Source organism: Salmo salar, chromosome 20 (genome assembly GCF_965601325.2).
Source record: "Salmo salar chromosome 20, fSalSal1, whole genome shotgun sequence".
NCBI classification, from domain to species: Eukaryota; Metazoa; Chordata; class Actinopteri; order Salmoniformes; family Salmonidae; genus Salmo; species Salmo salar.
The window spans coordinates 26,347,330-26,362,303 of NC_138310.1; the positions used below are offsets into that span (position 1 = coordinate 26,347,330).

General features: G+C 41.7%; 1 protein-coding gene across 1 annotated transcript; it reads right to left on the reverse strand.

Annotated features, from left to right (window-relative positions):
* Positions 1–1,445: 1,445 nt before the first annotated feature.
* Positions 1,446–14,250, reverse strand: LOC106580372 (rabphilin-3A). The gene is made up of 15 exons (XM_014161344.3): positions 13,980–14,250; positions 13,630–13,759; positions 13,391–13,474; positions 12,660–12,840; positions 11,021–11,206; positions 10,711–10,893; positions 7,507–7,586; positions 7,271–7,345; positions 6,892–7,001; positions 6,562–6,688; positions 6,405–6,461; positions 6,072–6,226; positions 5,747–5,828; positions 5,464–5,560; positions 1,446–5,357 (listed from the first exon to the last, which is right to left on the reverse strand). The coding sequence occupies exons 1-15, from the start codon at positions 14,006–14,008 to the stop codon at positions 5,227–5,229; spliced, it is 1,707 nt and encodes a 568-aa protein (XP_014016819.3). The 5' UTR covers positions 14,009–14,250; the 3' UTR covers positions 1,446–5,226.
* Positions 14,251–14,974: the final 724 nt, after the last annotated feature.

The window sequence follows — 14,974 nt, forward strand, 5'->3', positions numbered from 1 at the left end:
GTTAAAGTTAGGGTTAGGATTAGCTAACATGCTAAGTAGTTGCAAGTATCTAAAAAGTCGTAACTAGTTGAAAAGTTGCTAAAATGCTAAAGTTATCAGGGATGAGATTTGAAATCACAAACTTTGGGTTGCTAGACATTTGCGCTGTACAACCCACCCCCGACCAACCACCCTACTTTAGTTTTTGCCTTAAGTGACCATCTGTCTTATGTTTCCATACCAAACATAACATATCATACTAATGTCAGTGTGCCGGATTTATATTTACTATGTTACGTCTAGTCTATGAGATCAGGCTGAATGCACACGTAACAAATCTGATACAGCAGCCTTGTCGACTTGCTTCACACAGTAGTTTAGAATGAAGTCAATAAACAAGAGTTTGGGGTGGAAGAAGTCACCACTGGTTGGAGAAATCAGAGAAGGCTACAGGTGTAAGGTGAGGTGATCGGTGATGTATTAAAATTACACACCCTCCTCACTTTATGATTAAATAAGAGAAATGGTATGAATGCAGTAGCATTAAGAAGATAAGTACAGTAGCCTATACAGTTGACTCCAATTGTCATCAAGAGGTTGTAGCCTAAAACTTAGTAGCCTACATCATCTCGAAGGAATGGAACATTTAAATTGAACCTGTCCCTACCTGCATAGGCTACCATACAAAAAATGAGACCTACTATATTTGTAATCAACAGCCTTTATTTTCATGGGATCTAAAAGTTTCCTTTGATATTTTAATTGCAGTCTTGATGTTAAATTATTGTCTTGGTTTCAATGCCAGAGGCAAGCGCCAGAATCATTGTGATCGCAGTGACACAACACTGAAAAAACTTGCCTTCAAATGACAGGTATGCTTTTAACCTCTCCATACACTCAGGTATTATTTGGGGTATGAAAGTCATATGGGGAATCAAACCCGTTTATAGGCTACATTAAAAATACTTTTACTATGAGTGCATTTTTTAAGCGGAAAATGTAACTTACATTTTTGTTTTTACTTCTAGGTATGTATTCAAATACTGTATATTGTATAAGACATACCCATTATGCCCACTAATGGCACCACATCAAGTAAATTAGTTTGCATCAGGCTGGTGAGGAGAGCTATAGGAGACAGGCTCATTGTAATGGCTGGAATGGAATTAATGGAACGGAGTCAAACATATGGGAACCATATGTTTGATGATTTTGGTACCACTCCATTAATTCCATTTGAGCCCGTCCTCCTATAGCTCCTCTCACCAGCCGCCTCTGGTTTGCATGTAACAACTTTATCACTTGGATTCCAAATCATTGTCTTCACTTGGTAAAAAGTAGGATAAACACTTTGAGACCTGATGCAAAAGAAAAATTGACAAGCAAGTAGCATCAACACCACAAAGAAACACAACCTACTTATTATCACACCACAAAGACCAAAGACAGTACACAAGATAATGATCTCAAGTTTGTCCATTTCAGTTAGCTTTTATTGATCTGTGTAAACCTAACTCCTTGTAAAATCTTTACATGCAAATTCATTTGCAAACATACATAGATATTTATATTTATTTTCTCTCCAGTGCATGCACTACTTATTTACAGTTACATAAATAAAACCAACAAATCATTTCATTAAATACAGTAGGCAGAAAAAAATAGAGAACAGTTGTATCCTCTTTTGGTTTAGAGATACTATCTAGAAGAGAAAATAGAAACTAATGAAGGTTAAAGACCACTGAACTGGTTCAAGAACAGAACAGGTAGGCTACAGTAGTACTGTAGAACCAGTGAAAATCAAGTGCATACGCAACAAAATAATGTTGAAATTGTGGCCACTGGTGGACAGCCAGACAACACAGTTCAGACAGGCTCTAATTACTGCGTGAGCCCCTGGTTTTACCCATCAAAGGAGGAGACAGAGCACTTGGTGAAAAGGCATCACTCTATGGATGAGATTAATCTCCATTAATATCCTGCCTTCAGGTACTAGACGGTGAGATCCATTTGTTAATGTGCCCTCTGAGTGTCATCTGAGCTCTGGGTACAGGGTCCTAGCTGTGCTCTCATCCCCGTCACATTACCAAGCTGAGGATGCTCCGAAGAGAGGCTAAAGTAGCCTGTCACATGAACTAATTTATAATCCATTGGAAACCAAATGAAAACAGCAATAGTCCTAATACTCATGCAGCATAAATCCATGTATGTTGCGGTGGCCTCAGTGTTTAAAAAAAGCATTTGGAACAATGTTAAGGGTTAGAGACGTAAACCATCAAATTACAATAGAATTTGTTTTCTTAAAAAGTCTATGTATATATCATGAACCACAAGACGTCTCATGCATAGGGTTTTTTGAGAAACTTGCAAACAGCTGTATAAATTGAGGTCATTCCATTGTATAAGGTGTGCTTTGCTTGAATTGCGGTAATTGGTCAACAGCCACACGCCAAAGCTTTGAGTGATTGGTGCAGCAGAAAAGGATGAGGCAGGAAGGGAGGGGACCAGTGTGGGTAAAAGGGGTGGGGGTGTGTGACTGCTCCAGGCACAAAAAACACAGGGGTCACGAGCACAGTGCATGCAAGTTAAGCAGCACATTCTCTTATGACAGCCTTACAATGTCTTATTTAGTATGTCTAAGGTGGAGCAGGCTTTAAGTGTCAGTGAAAAATCTGATAATGTTCATTCAATGTAAAAATTGTCAGTCAGTAGACAACCTCTGTAAGCTGTCATTGTAAACCATGTGCATTAGAGAAGTACACACCTGTCATAGTAGACATCTCATTACTAGCCAGGGAAATAATATTTTTTCCTGTCTCCTCTCTCCCTTCACCGTAAACAAAGACCTGGTCCAGATGGTCAACTTTTCAGTGCAAACATTCTCATAAAAACATTTAACATTTTCAAACTACCTCTATAAACCAACCTGGTCTCAGAACATTTTGTATTTTCTTTACGTAAACCCGAGGCACTCCATTCAGTATGATATGTTATGTGTTGTATGGTATGTATTCATTTGTGGTTTTCCATCTCCCATTTCGTATGATATGTTAAAAATTACAATTCTTATTACCGTAATTTCCAGACTATTAAACGCACCTGAATATAAGCCGCACCCACTGAATTACATGTTTTTTTTTTTTTAACATAAATAAGCCGCACATGTCTATAAGCCACAGGTGCCTACCGGTACATTGAAACAAATGAACTTTACACAGGCTTTAACGAAACACGGCTTGTAACAAAAATAAATAGGCTTTAACGAAACACGGCTTGTAACAAAAATAAATAGGCTTTAACGAAACACTGCTTGTAACAAAAATAAATAGGCTTTAACGAAACACGGCTTGTAAAAAAAAAAAAATTGCAGTAAGCTTTAGTTGTCTTTTTGCACTGAGTCAATTCCTCACGCAGCTCTATTTCCTTTTCCAACAGCCAGATCAATCGCCTTCAATTTGAAAGCTGCATCATATGCATTTCTCCGTGTCTTTGCCATGATGAGGGTGACAAAATGATTACCGTAATCAGAATGATGGGAAGTTTGAGAGCGCTCGATTTAATCTAAACAGTAAACAAACAAGTTGTTTGCCCTTAACCCGTTCGGCAATTTCATTGGTCTAATGAAAGCTTCATGCCGGCAAAAAACTGAGCACGTCACAGAATGTGTTTTTCTGAAGAAAAAAAAATTGAAAGCGGGAAAAATCCATATATTAGCCGCGTCATTGTTTAAGCCGCGAGGTTCAAAGCCTGGGAAAAAAGTTGCGGCTTATAGTCCGGAATTTACGGTATATGTTATGAATTTGCAAGAATGTACAATATATTATGAATTTGCAAAACGTATGATATGTTAAAAATTCTAGCTAGGTGGCTAGGTGGATAACGTTAGCTAGCTGGCTAACATTAGCTAGGCCAGGGGTTAAGGTTAGGGTTAAGTGTAGGAGTTAAGTTAAAGGGTTAAGGTTAGGGTTAGGGTTAATTAAAAGGGTTAAGGTTAGGGGAAGGGTTAGCGAACAGGCTAAGTAGTTGCAAAGTAGCTAAAAAGTACTAAGTAGTTGAAAAGTTGCTAATTAGCTAAAATGTTAAAGTTGTCCATGATGAGATTCAAACTCGCAACCTTTGGGTTGCTAGGCATTTGCGGTATACGCTGACCCACCCCACTCTACCTTAAGTAACCATCTGTCTTATGTAACCATACCAAACATAACATATCATGCTAATTTGAGTGTCCTGGATTTACATTTACTATGTTAAGTCTAGTCAATGAGACCAGGGTGCTATAAACAGGACTCAAATAAGGACTAAAAGTGAACACTTGACAGAAAGTGAGTACATTTTTTTCTACCAGGAGTGCTATCATTCAAAATCTTTAAACTGATACTGAAATTAATAAATATGAGTTACTTAAATTGCCTATTAATTTTAGTATGTAATACATTAAAAAACTAAGAAATATACTCTCCAAACTAAATGTCATTGAATTGATTTGTGAATCATGCCCTTTTTCATAGTCCAGAATATGTTTATCCTCAATTTCAGAAGATCAGCAACATGTGAAACTTCTTCATGAGAATGCCATAATATTAATTAGATATCATTAAATTAACAGCTGTGTGTCCTCAGAGTGTTTTCATGTGGTTTTGCGTTCTCATACAAGTGGTAATAATACCGTATGGTGTCATTTTACCAGAAATCAACCTGCCAGTCTAATGAACTTCATAGTTCAATGGGTGCTGCAGATGTTATCCCACATAGAATGCCATAACATATTGCTTCGTCGTCTTTTGTGATAGTGCATTTCAAATTGATTTTTATTTATTTTGGGATGTGTCAAGTTCAATAACACCTTCAACAGGCATGCTCGTCTCAATGCAACTGTATACTGCAATGTCAAACGTTAACATAATTTTTTGCCTTAAATTGTTGAATTTGAAGGATGATTTTAAAGTATACCATGTTTTGCCTCTTGGGGAGTCCACTTGGCAGATAAGTCTCAGTAAAGGGGGAGAGATAGGAGAAGGGAACATCACACCTGGGAAAACAGGGGAGGATGGGAAGGGTGCATGTGGTGGGTTGGGTTGAGGGCATGAAAGAATGAAGACAGCCAGACAGGAAGACTACCGGTAAGTACAATAAAACAAAAACTAAAATGAAGGTTCTTGGGGAGGTGTGGAGGGAGGTTAGACAGGGTAGAGAGAGGAGAGGGGGCTGAGTGTAGAGGGAGAGGACTTAGCTCATGCAAGGTGGGGGTTAGTTGCTGTTGACAGGATTCTCATTCAACAGGGTGTGCCAGCGCTCTATCTTCTTGTCCTTGTTCTTCAGGCACTCATACCAGTGCTTCAGCTGCTCCCCTTTGGCTGTGATGCCCAGCTGGCACCCACCTACAGCAGACCCACAGATAGGGAGTGGAGGGTGAGAGGACTGGCACAACATGGAACATTTCAACGAGGTCTAGTAGATCTCGAATGCATCTCCTATGGATCTTACCGATGTAATCGTTGGATTTCCCAATGTCGTAGTCCCACACTGAGATGTCCAGGGTCTTTTTAGCCAGGTCGCTGTGCTTGATGTCATAGCTAAATTCCTGTAACACAACAAATGAGAAGTCATCCCCCTCACGATCTCCAATAAATGGAATTTAAATCAGTACACAAATCCATACATTGAGGTATTGACAGACATTTAATATTAAAAGCACAAACAAAGTACAGCTGTCAGATGGTTACTTCGGTCTTGTATTATTATTGCGTGGGACCAACAGGGAACTGACCTCGTTGTACTCTGGGTTCAGGGTTTTCTTCTTGATATTTGTTTTGTTCTTGGCCTTCTTCCCCATATCAGGTTTCAGGCATCTAAACACATCACAAACAAGACAAACATATTTTGATGTTGTCATCCTGCATTTGGGGATACGAAATACATTTCAAAACAGATGTATTCTACTGTGCAAATGAATAACTTTGACATAATTCAATTTGTTTTGATATTTGAGAGAAAAGTGAAATACTTCATCATCTAAACACTGGAAAAGTGTTAGAGAAGAACGTGTGTTTGTAATCACTCCTGATAGCAATCACAGTGAAACAGACACGGACATTTCAACGAATGGGTCAGAGTATCCATTGGCGTCCATGGAGGCCAGGTGAACGCAGCGCACCACACCCACAAGCAGGCGGTTCTGCTGGGTGCTGTACACGAGGGAGATAAGGATACGACCACGCTCCTCCACATCTCCACCCTCCTTCCCACCCTGGAGAGAGCGAGGGGGGTGAGGTGGGGTGGTTAGAGAGAAAGAGAAAACAGGGAGCGAAAGATGGGTGAGAGAGAATGGAAGAGTGACATTTTATATCATATCATGAAGACATGATTTGTATGAGGACATGTAGCGGTAGTCCACATGCCCACGCATGCTGGTCATACACCAATACCTCATCCTCATAGAGCGAAATGCCTCGAGCCCCTCCAGCTGTTGCGGTCTTCTTTGTCTGTGGAAGGATATGGATATGGGTGGTCCTATCAGACATTGAAACAAATGGGACTCTTACTGTATATTTAATGTGTGAAGCAGGATGATATACTACTTACAGGGACAACTCTCTCTAGACACACGTTGAAGTTTTTCTTCTGGTTGATCTTCAGTTTCTTCAGTGCAACGCGAGTTTCTCCAATAAACTCATTATGTCCAAACTTGTCCTCATCACAGACGGAGATCCTGCATCAACCCATACAGGACATCAATAATATTGGATCATAACATCCATGGAAGAAATCATGGAAAGTAAAACAATTCAGCCCTTAGATAAAACCATGTCAACAAATGGAGACAACAAGACAGGAAATAAATCGTTTTGTGGTTTAGTGTTGTCTTGATGTTTAGTGAACCCTGTGTTTTGTTTCTCTGCTTCCAGTATCCACCTGAGAGTCTTGCGCTGCATGTCCTCATCTGTGAGTCCGTGGTAGACCAGGGTCTCGTTCCAGGCTGGGTTACGGGTGTTTCTCAGGGTTTTGGTGCGTAACTTGGTGGACTGCAGCACATGAGAGTAGATACAAGAGATCAAGATAAGGAACTTGACTTCAGCACTTATATCTGAGGCTGGATAGAGGCAATGGAGCTTTGTATGTAGTACAATGGATAATCCTTATGCCACAAGGCGGCAGGCTTGAGCTAATGGGCGTGTATCATAGCATCATAGACATCATTCTCAGATTTTTCTGAATCATGACACATACCATAATAAATACACAAGCATATGTTAACCCCTAGGTAGAAAGTAAGGAAGGTGAATTCCATCACCTTACTGGCCCCTGGCAGCAGATGCAGCTTGACATATGGATCAGCCAGTCCATTGGAGTCCATGGGCTTCAGTCCCTGAGGGAAAGACAAGACAACACATACTCTTTATGTCACCAGACAGGACAGCAGGGACAAGGAGTCCCTGTAAATTTGAACTACTGCGGCAGCATCTTTTAAACACAGGCCACATCAGTGTAATTGTCTCAGGGTGAGTAAATGAGTGCAATAGGTGGTACCTTGGCTTTAAGGATGCTGCAGTGGAGACTGTTGTTCTCCTGCTCATAAAGCAAGCTGAACTCCAGCGCGCCAAGAGTGGCTGAAAAACATCCAGGGCAGTCATTAGATCAGATAACAAACAGGGTGTCTACTCTGACTGCACTGGAACACAGACACTAGAAGTACATCTAAGACAAAAGGCACTGAGTTGTAAAGAGAGTCTAGACTAGGAAAGATTCTCAAAGTATCAGAAAACAATGAGACTGCCAGCAGTAATAGAGACATGAGGTTCACGCCAGAGGGCAGACAAAAGAACAGAAGATCAAGCGGTGAACTGATAAAGGAGGGAGAAATGCATAATCCAACAGTGAATCTGCAGCCTAAATGGTCTGTAAACAGATTAAATATATTATGCATCCGTCCACATATTAATAGAAAATGTCATTAAAAAGCAGCAAAATATTACTGTAATATCAAGGAAACTAAAAATATGACTCACAAAGGAACACATTCAGGAAAATAATGTTTTAGTTAAAAAGACAGAAATACCCCAATTCAATCAGAATATGAAAAATGTAAATAAAATGGACTGATAACAGTAAAAAGTACTGGACATTCAGCTACAGAGCAGTTCAATGGGAGTCTATACATAGATGTTAAGGGAGAACAAAACTGTGGTGATACTGATAATCAATAGGTTTAAATCTATCATCCCTTCATTTAAAACAGTAAACCCCCAACAGCTCCAAACCACCACATTGTAATGGTTGGAAGGCTAGCTTTTATAACCTGCAACTCCAGTAGCCCAGTGCACTGAATTCTCTCTAACTCCTACCAGCCCTTACACATCCCGAGCTAATACAATTTCAAATGGCTGGAAAACATTAAGAGTACAGACAGACAAAAGAAAATGCACAAATGTAATTTGTATGATATAATGCCATCTCCAGTAACTACAGTGCCTTCAAAAAGTATTCATACCCCTTGACTTATTCCACATTTTGTTGTGTTACAGCCTGAATTCAAAATGGATTAAATAGATTTTTTTTCTCACCCATCTACACACAATACCCCATAATGATCAAGTAAAAACATGTTTTTAGAAATGTTAGCAAATTTATCGAAAATGAAATAAATAAATATGTAATTTACATATTACAAGTATTCACACCCCTGAGTCAATACATGTTAGAATCACCGTTGGCAATAATTACAGCCATTTTTAAGTCTTGCCTTAGATTTTCAAGCCAATTTAAGTCAAAACTGTAACTGGGCCACTCAGGAATATTTAATGGTAAGCAACTCCAGTGTATATTTGGCCTTGTGTTTTAGGTTATTGTCCTGCTGAAAGGTGAATTTGTCCCCCATTGCCTGTTGGAAAGCAGACTGAACCTGGGTTTCCTCTAGGATTTTTCCTGTGCTTAGCTCTTTTCCGTAAATTTTTATCCCCCCCAAAACACTCTCTAGTCCTTGCAGATGACAAGCATACCCATAACATGATACAGCCACCACCATGCTTGTAAATATGAAAAGTGGAAACTTAGTGATGTGTTGTGTTGGATTTGCCCCAAACATAATGCTTTGTATTAAGGTTAAGTTAATTTCTTTGCCATATTTTTTGCAGTTTTACTTTAGAGCCTTATTGCAAACAGGATGTTTGTTTTATTCTGTACAGGCTTCCTTCTTTTCACTTTGTCATTTAGGTTAGTATTGTGGAATAACTACAATGTTGTTGATCCATCCTCAGTTTTCCTGTCACAGCCATTAAACTCTGTAACTGTTTTAAAGTCACCATTGGCCTCATAGTGAAATCTCTGATTGGTTTCCTTCCTCTTCGGCAACTGAGTTAGGAAGGATGCCTTCATCTTTGTAGTGACTGGGTGTATTGAAACACAATCCAAAGTGTAATTAATAACTTCACCATGCTCAAAAGGGTATTCAATGTCTGCTTTTTTATTTTAACCCATCTACCAATAGGTGCTTTTCTATGCGAGGCATTGGAAAACCTCCCTGGTCTTTGTGGTTGAATCTATGTTTGAAATTCACTGCTCGACTGAGGGACCTTACATATAATTGTATGTGTGGGGTACAGAGAATAGGTTCAAAAATCATGTTAAACACTATTATTGCAGACAGAGTCCATGCTACTTATTATATGACTTGTTAAGTCAATTTTTACTTCTGAACTTATTTAGGCTTGCCATAACAAAGGGGTTGAATACTTATTGACTCAAGACATTTCAGCTCTTCCTTTTTTAAATATTTGTTTAAATTTTTTTTTTAAACTGACATTATTGGGTATTGTGTAGGCCAGTGACACAAAATCTCAATGTAATCCATTTTAAATTCAGGCTGTAACATATCAAAATGTAAAAAGTCAAGGGGTGTGAATACTTCTGAAGGCACTGTAGATACAAACAAATTATGTTCTACTACCAACCCTTTATACCATTGAGCATACAGAACCAGGACATCTCTGAGTAACTGATCCTGCACAACAGGACCTGACTGTCCTAGCACTGTCCACTCCATAGATAACTACAACCAATGAAGCCTCTGCTATTTCTGCCATTTCTGCTGTAACATTTGGGAACTAATCAAACACAAGGGAAATATAGATCCCGTCAGAGCTCTCGTATCACAAATAATGGGTTCTGTGCTAAATTCCCAGACCTCAAAGTAAATTAAAGCCCCATCCCCCAGGGAGAGAGGAAAGGCTATTCACCGCTAGAGGGATGGAACATGACGTACGACTGGCATGACACGATTCCCATCACTCAAGGGAGACATTAAAAAAAATTGTTCCATTACAGTTTCTCATTACAGACTCACTATTGACTCGTTTTACATCCTCTTATACTTTTCTTCCAAGATATTGATTCACATGCTTGGATAACATATGGTGGGTATCGTATATCATCTCCAATAGAGCTCCATGAATTCTACTAGAAGGATACACGTTGGCTGCTAGTATTATTAGATGATTGATATGCTTAGAATGCTACAAAGACCGCCGACTCAAAAGAGTAAGAGATCAAACATGGAGATGTTACAACAGACTGGATAAAAGTGTCTGCTGAATGACTATGTAAACAAATGCAAAGAGCAGAGTCTTTATATGTTGACTTAAAACAGCCTGGAATACGTAGAGAGAGATCACTGAAGCAACAGACACAGAGCCCATGTGGTAGAGGTCTAGCTGGAAGGACAAGATGGTCACTTACTGGCCTCATCCGAATCACAGCTGTTTGCATCCTCCTCCTCCTCAGGCGGGGGGGCTTGTTGTCGAGCAGGAGGGGGGTTGTAGGCGGCAGGCTGTCTCTTCTCCTCCCGCACTGCAGGAGTCACTCTATCCTCCGCTGGAGCAGTGATAGTGGAGTAGCCACCTCCCTCCATCTCCAGTGGAGCTACAAGCACATACAAGGTAATGATTTGTTTTTATGCATTGGTCACTCATAATTCCATCCTCTATGAATGAAAAGTGTGTTTCAGTGTCAAGGCTGTTCTGGTGATGTGAGTCCAGCTTTTCCCTACCCTGCTTGGCTGATGCTGCTGGAGGGGGCCTGGAGCTCTGGACTGTAACAGCCTTCTGCAGCACCACTGGGCTGTTCTGGGCACCTCCCTCAGTGTAGCCAGGGCTAGCCCCACCAGCGGCAATGCGAACCTCTGTCGGCTTATGGGCCACAGGTGGTTTGCCAGCACGCCCCTGTGCCTCTGGTCCTGCAACACACATGCACACATGAACAAGCGTGCACACATATAGGCCCCCACACACACACACACACACACACACACACACACACACACACACACACACACACACACACACACACACACACACACACACACACACACACACACACACACACACACACACACACACACACACACACACACACACACACACACGTCAGTGTATCACTAAGACTACGCTGCAGTGGAATCCATAATTCTCCCTAGTCTCTGTGAATCCTTTTGATGTTGCAGTTTTTCCAATGCACAGGCATTGACCTACATACAGTACAACAAGCCGTGGCAGGCAACCTTGATCACATCATGAAGCCTGGCTTTTTACTCTACCTTTCCCCCTTACTTTCTTTTATGAGGATATCTCACTAGAATGGTAATGACACTGCTGCAAGTGGGAGCAGATTGCCAGGGCCCCCTGGAGGTGCCAGGCTTGCCCCAGCATGTACTTCCCACTGCCTAACTGAAACCACCCACTCCTGGATCTGGCTGTCTGAGAGGAGGTGGCAGTGCCCATTTTGTGAAACAGATCTGGGCTTTCATGGTAATGATGAGAAATGAATAAGAGAAATAAATATTTGGAGGGACTGGAAGCCAGTGGGAGTTCCCAACATCTGATGATGTTTGTCTGATGAAACTGGAGAGATGGTGCTTTGAGAGGGTGGCTATAGGGCAAGCATGGTACTCTAATGTACAGTACTGGGTCGAGGATTGGGTTAGGGTGGTAGCATGATTAGGTTCTGTTGAAGTAATACTTGGGTTGACTGAATGACTCACCTGCTCCCTGCTGGTCATAACTAGGAGCGTGACTCTCCTCTGGACCTGGGAGATAGACTCAGTGTCCTGTGCTGCCTTTCTCACCCCTACAAACTCTTACTACTGCTTGGTCTTCTGTAATGTTTCGTATCCAACTTCAGCACAGGAGGCTGCTGAGGGGAGGATGACTCAAAATAATGGCTTGAGTGGATTAAATGGAATGGTGTTTGATACCATTCCATTTATTCCATTGCAGCCATTACTATGAGCCCCTCCTCCCTAATTAAGGTGCCACCAGCCGCCTGTGGTAAATGTTCATGAATTAGGACCTCTCCTGTGTGTACATTGCCCACTGGGATACGTTGCCAACAAAAGACAAAATAGGTCTGCTAAATTTAGAAATCTGAAATCACAGTCTACATCATCGCTAAAGAACATTGTAGATACAATTCAGGCTTTCCGTTGCTTTCTCTTTCAAGTCGTTTTAGAATGTAATATTGAGTTCAGGGCAACATCATTCCCATTTAGCTATAATTAGTTCGCTGAATCTGTTTCATTCTGCCGGCAAGTTAATGAAAACAGACCAAGTCTGTATCTACTTTGCCACTCTCACAAGCCAAGAAAGCAATCAACCTGAAACAACTCCCACAGCTCTGTCTGGCCTGGTTACCTCTGGCCTGTGCCTGTGGCTGGGGCTGATCACCAGCAGCCCTGGGGTCAGAGGCTGCTGGCTCCTGGGGTTCTGAGGCCCGCTGGGCGCTTGACTCTCTGGACTTGGAGATGGGCATGGGCGAGGGCAGGAACTGCTTGGGGAAGCCTTTAAAGAACCAGGCACCAGATCGCTTCCACACCTAAGAGATGATGAAGAATCTTTCATCTTTCAGATCCCCAATAGCTGACGCCATGACAACAGCTAGTCTCCTGGGGTCCAAAAAGAATGGCCTGCGTCATACAAGCTTTAACACTGACACCTACAATCTTAGAAAAAAGGTGCTATCTAGAACCTAAAAGGGTTCTTCGGCTGTCCCCATAGCAAGAGCCCTATTTTGTTCCAGGTAGAACCCTTTTTTGTTCCAGGTAGAACCCTTTTGAGTTCCAGGTAGAACCCTTTACACAGAGAGTTCTACATGGAACCCAAAAGAGTTCTATCTGGAACCAAAAATGGTTCTACTTGGAACCAAAAATGGTTATCCTATGGGGACAGCTGAAGAACCCTTTTGGAAGCCTTTTTTTGAAAGAGAGTACACTCACTGTTAATCTCCCTGATCCCTTGTCTCGCTTGAAGTGAATCGTCACTTTGCATTTTTCACACACCATGTCTTTTAATTGACTATGACACATAGTGTAACATCACGCTATGACATATCCCTGTCACCATGTATGTTTCACAGAAACACTCACCTCTCGTTGTTCGCTGCAGATCTTGCAGAGCCACACAGAGCACGGCCGGCTCCCACTCTGCACTCCACACTTGGTGCACATGTGCTACAGTAGAGGAGACACAGGTTCACAAAGAGGTCACAATGTCATAAATTACCGTACCATTTCATTGCTCAGGCTCTATTGTGGCCTAACATGGTCCCTTTGCCTTCTAGGGATGGGCCAAAAACCAATCTTTCCAACCCCCATACTGCACATACCTTTTTGCAGTCCTCACACACCACTGAGCTGACCCCTGGCACACCCAGCTGCTCCCCACACAGCAGACAGCGGTTCACCCCGTCCCCACACACCGTCTTCTTCATGTCATCTAGACGGTTCACCAGGCGCCTGCAGCAGTTGGGACAACTCTCATTACAGCCAATTACCAGTAGAACATAAAGTTCAGTTGGGTAAATGTGGTAATGATAGTCCAACTGATTGAATAATGTTGTCTGTAATTCTATCATCTTGTGCAGCATTTTTGTAGAGCTGAAAATGTAACAACACTGAGGTATGCAATGCAATGGAGCTCCAATCTATTAGCTCAGAATGTCTCTTCAGTTCTCACCCAATTCTCTCCTGCTCCATGGCCTCCATCTTCTCAGCACGGGCGATCACACCGTTAATGATCTCCTTCTCCTCGTCAGTCAGGTCCGGAGCGCCGGGACCAGGCCTGACCTGGTTAGTCCAGTTACCCCTGACAACCACACAGGAAAACTGTCTGGGGCTGAGGCATGCATAGTTTGCTAGTCCAGGTCAAACCCTCAGACATACAGTGTGAAATCAAATGTACATGCAAAATAACGCTCAAACAGAAGAGTGGACAAATAGACAGCGGTATGCAATGGACAAAGAGACAGGACGTAATACAAATAATACCATAATGGCCTAATGCACATTTGCACATTGTACAAACACCCTGTCATTGTGTCCGAAACATATGTGAACATCCAATCATTCACGAGTGAATCTACACTTACCTATAAACATACCTTACATAGACAAACACACACTATAATAGTAGATTGGAGCAGTGCAGAGGGGGGAAGATAAGAGAGATGGAGTGAGAGCTTTTCTACTTACTGTTCCTTATCACTGAGTCCCAGCCAGGGCAGAGATGAAAAGAAAACAGACAGGAGAGGAAAAAATAGATTATTGCCTGCGAAGGCTTGGAATGTTTAACAGCACCATGAAGGGTTAACAGCACCATGCAGCAGGCAGCTGTGCCCGGCGATTCCCGCAGGGTGCTTAGTGTACCCAGTGTGCCTGCTGTTCTGCCACCAGTTCTTACTTGGCATGCATGCTCCTCTGCCTGTCGTTGGGTACCCAGCGGTCTGAGCTACCGCCCATCACTGCGTCCGTCATGGCTGCTGCACTATCGCACTCTGCAGGTGGACACACACAGAGATGAGACACACACAGTTAAATGATAAATGCTACATACAAGAACTTCTTATACTGAACAAAAATATAAACTTTATGAGATGAAATAAAAGATCCCAGAAATTTTCCATACGCACAAAAGGCGTATTTCTTTAAAAAAATGTGCACTAATTTTGTTTA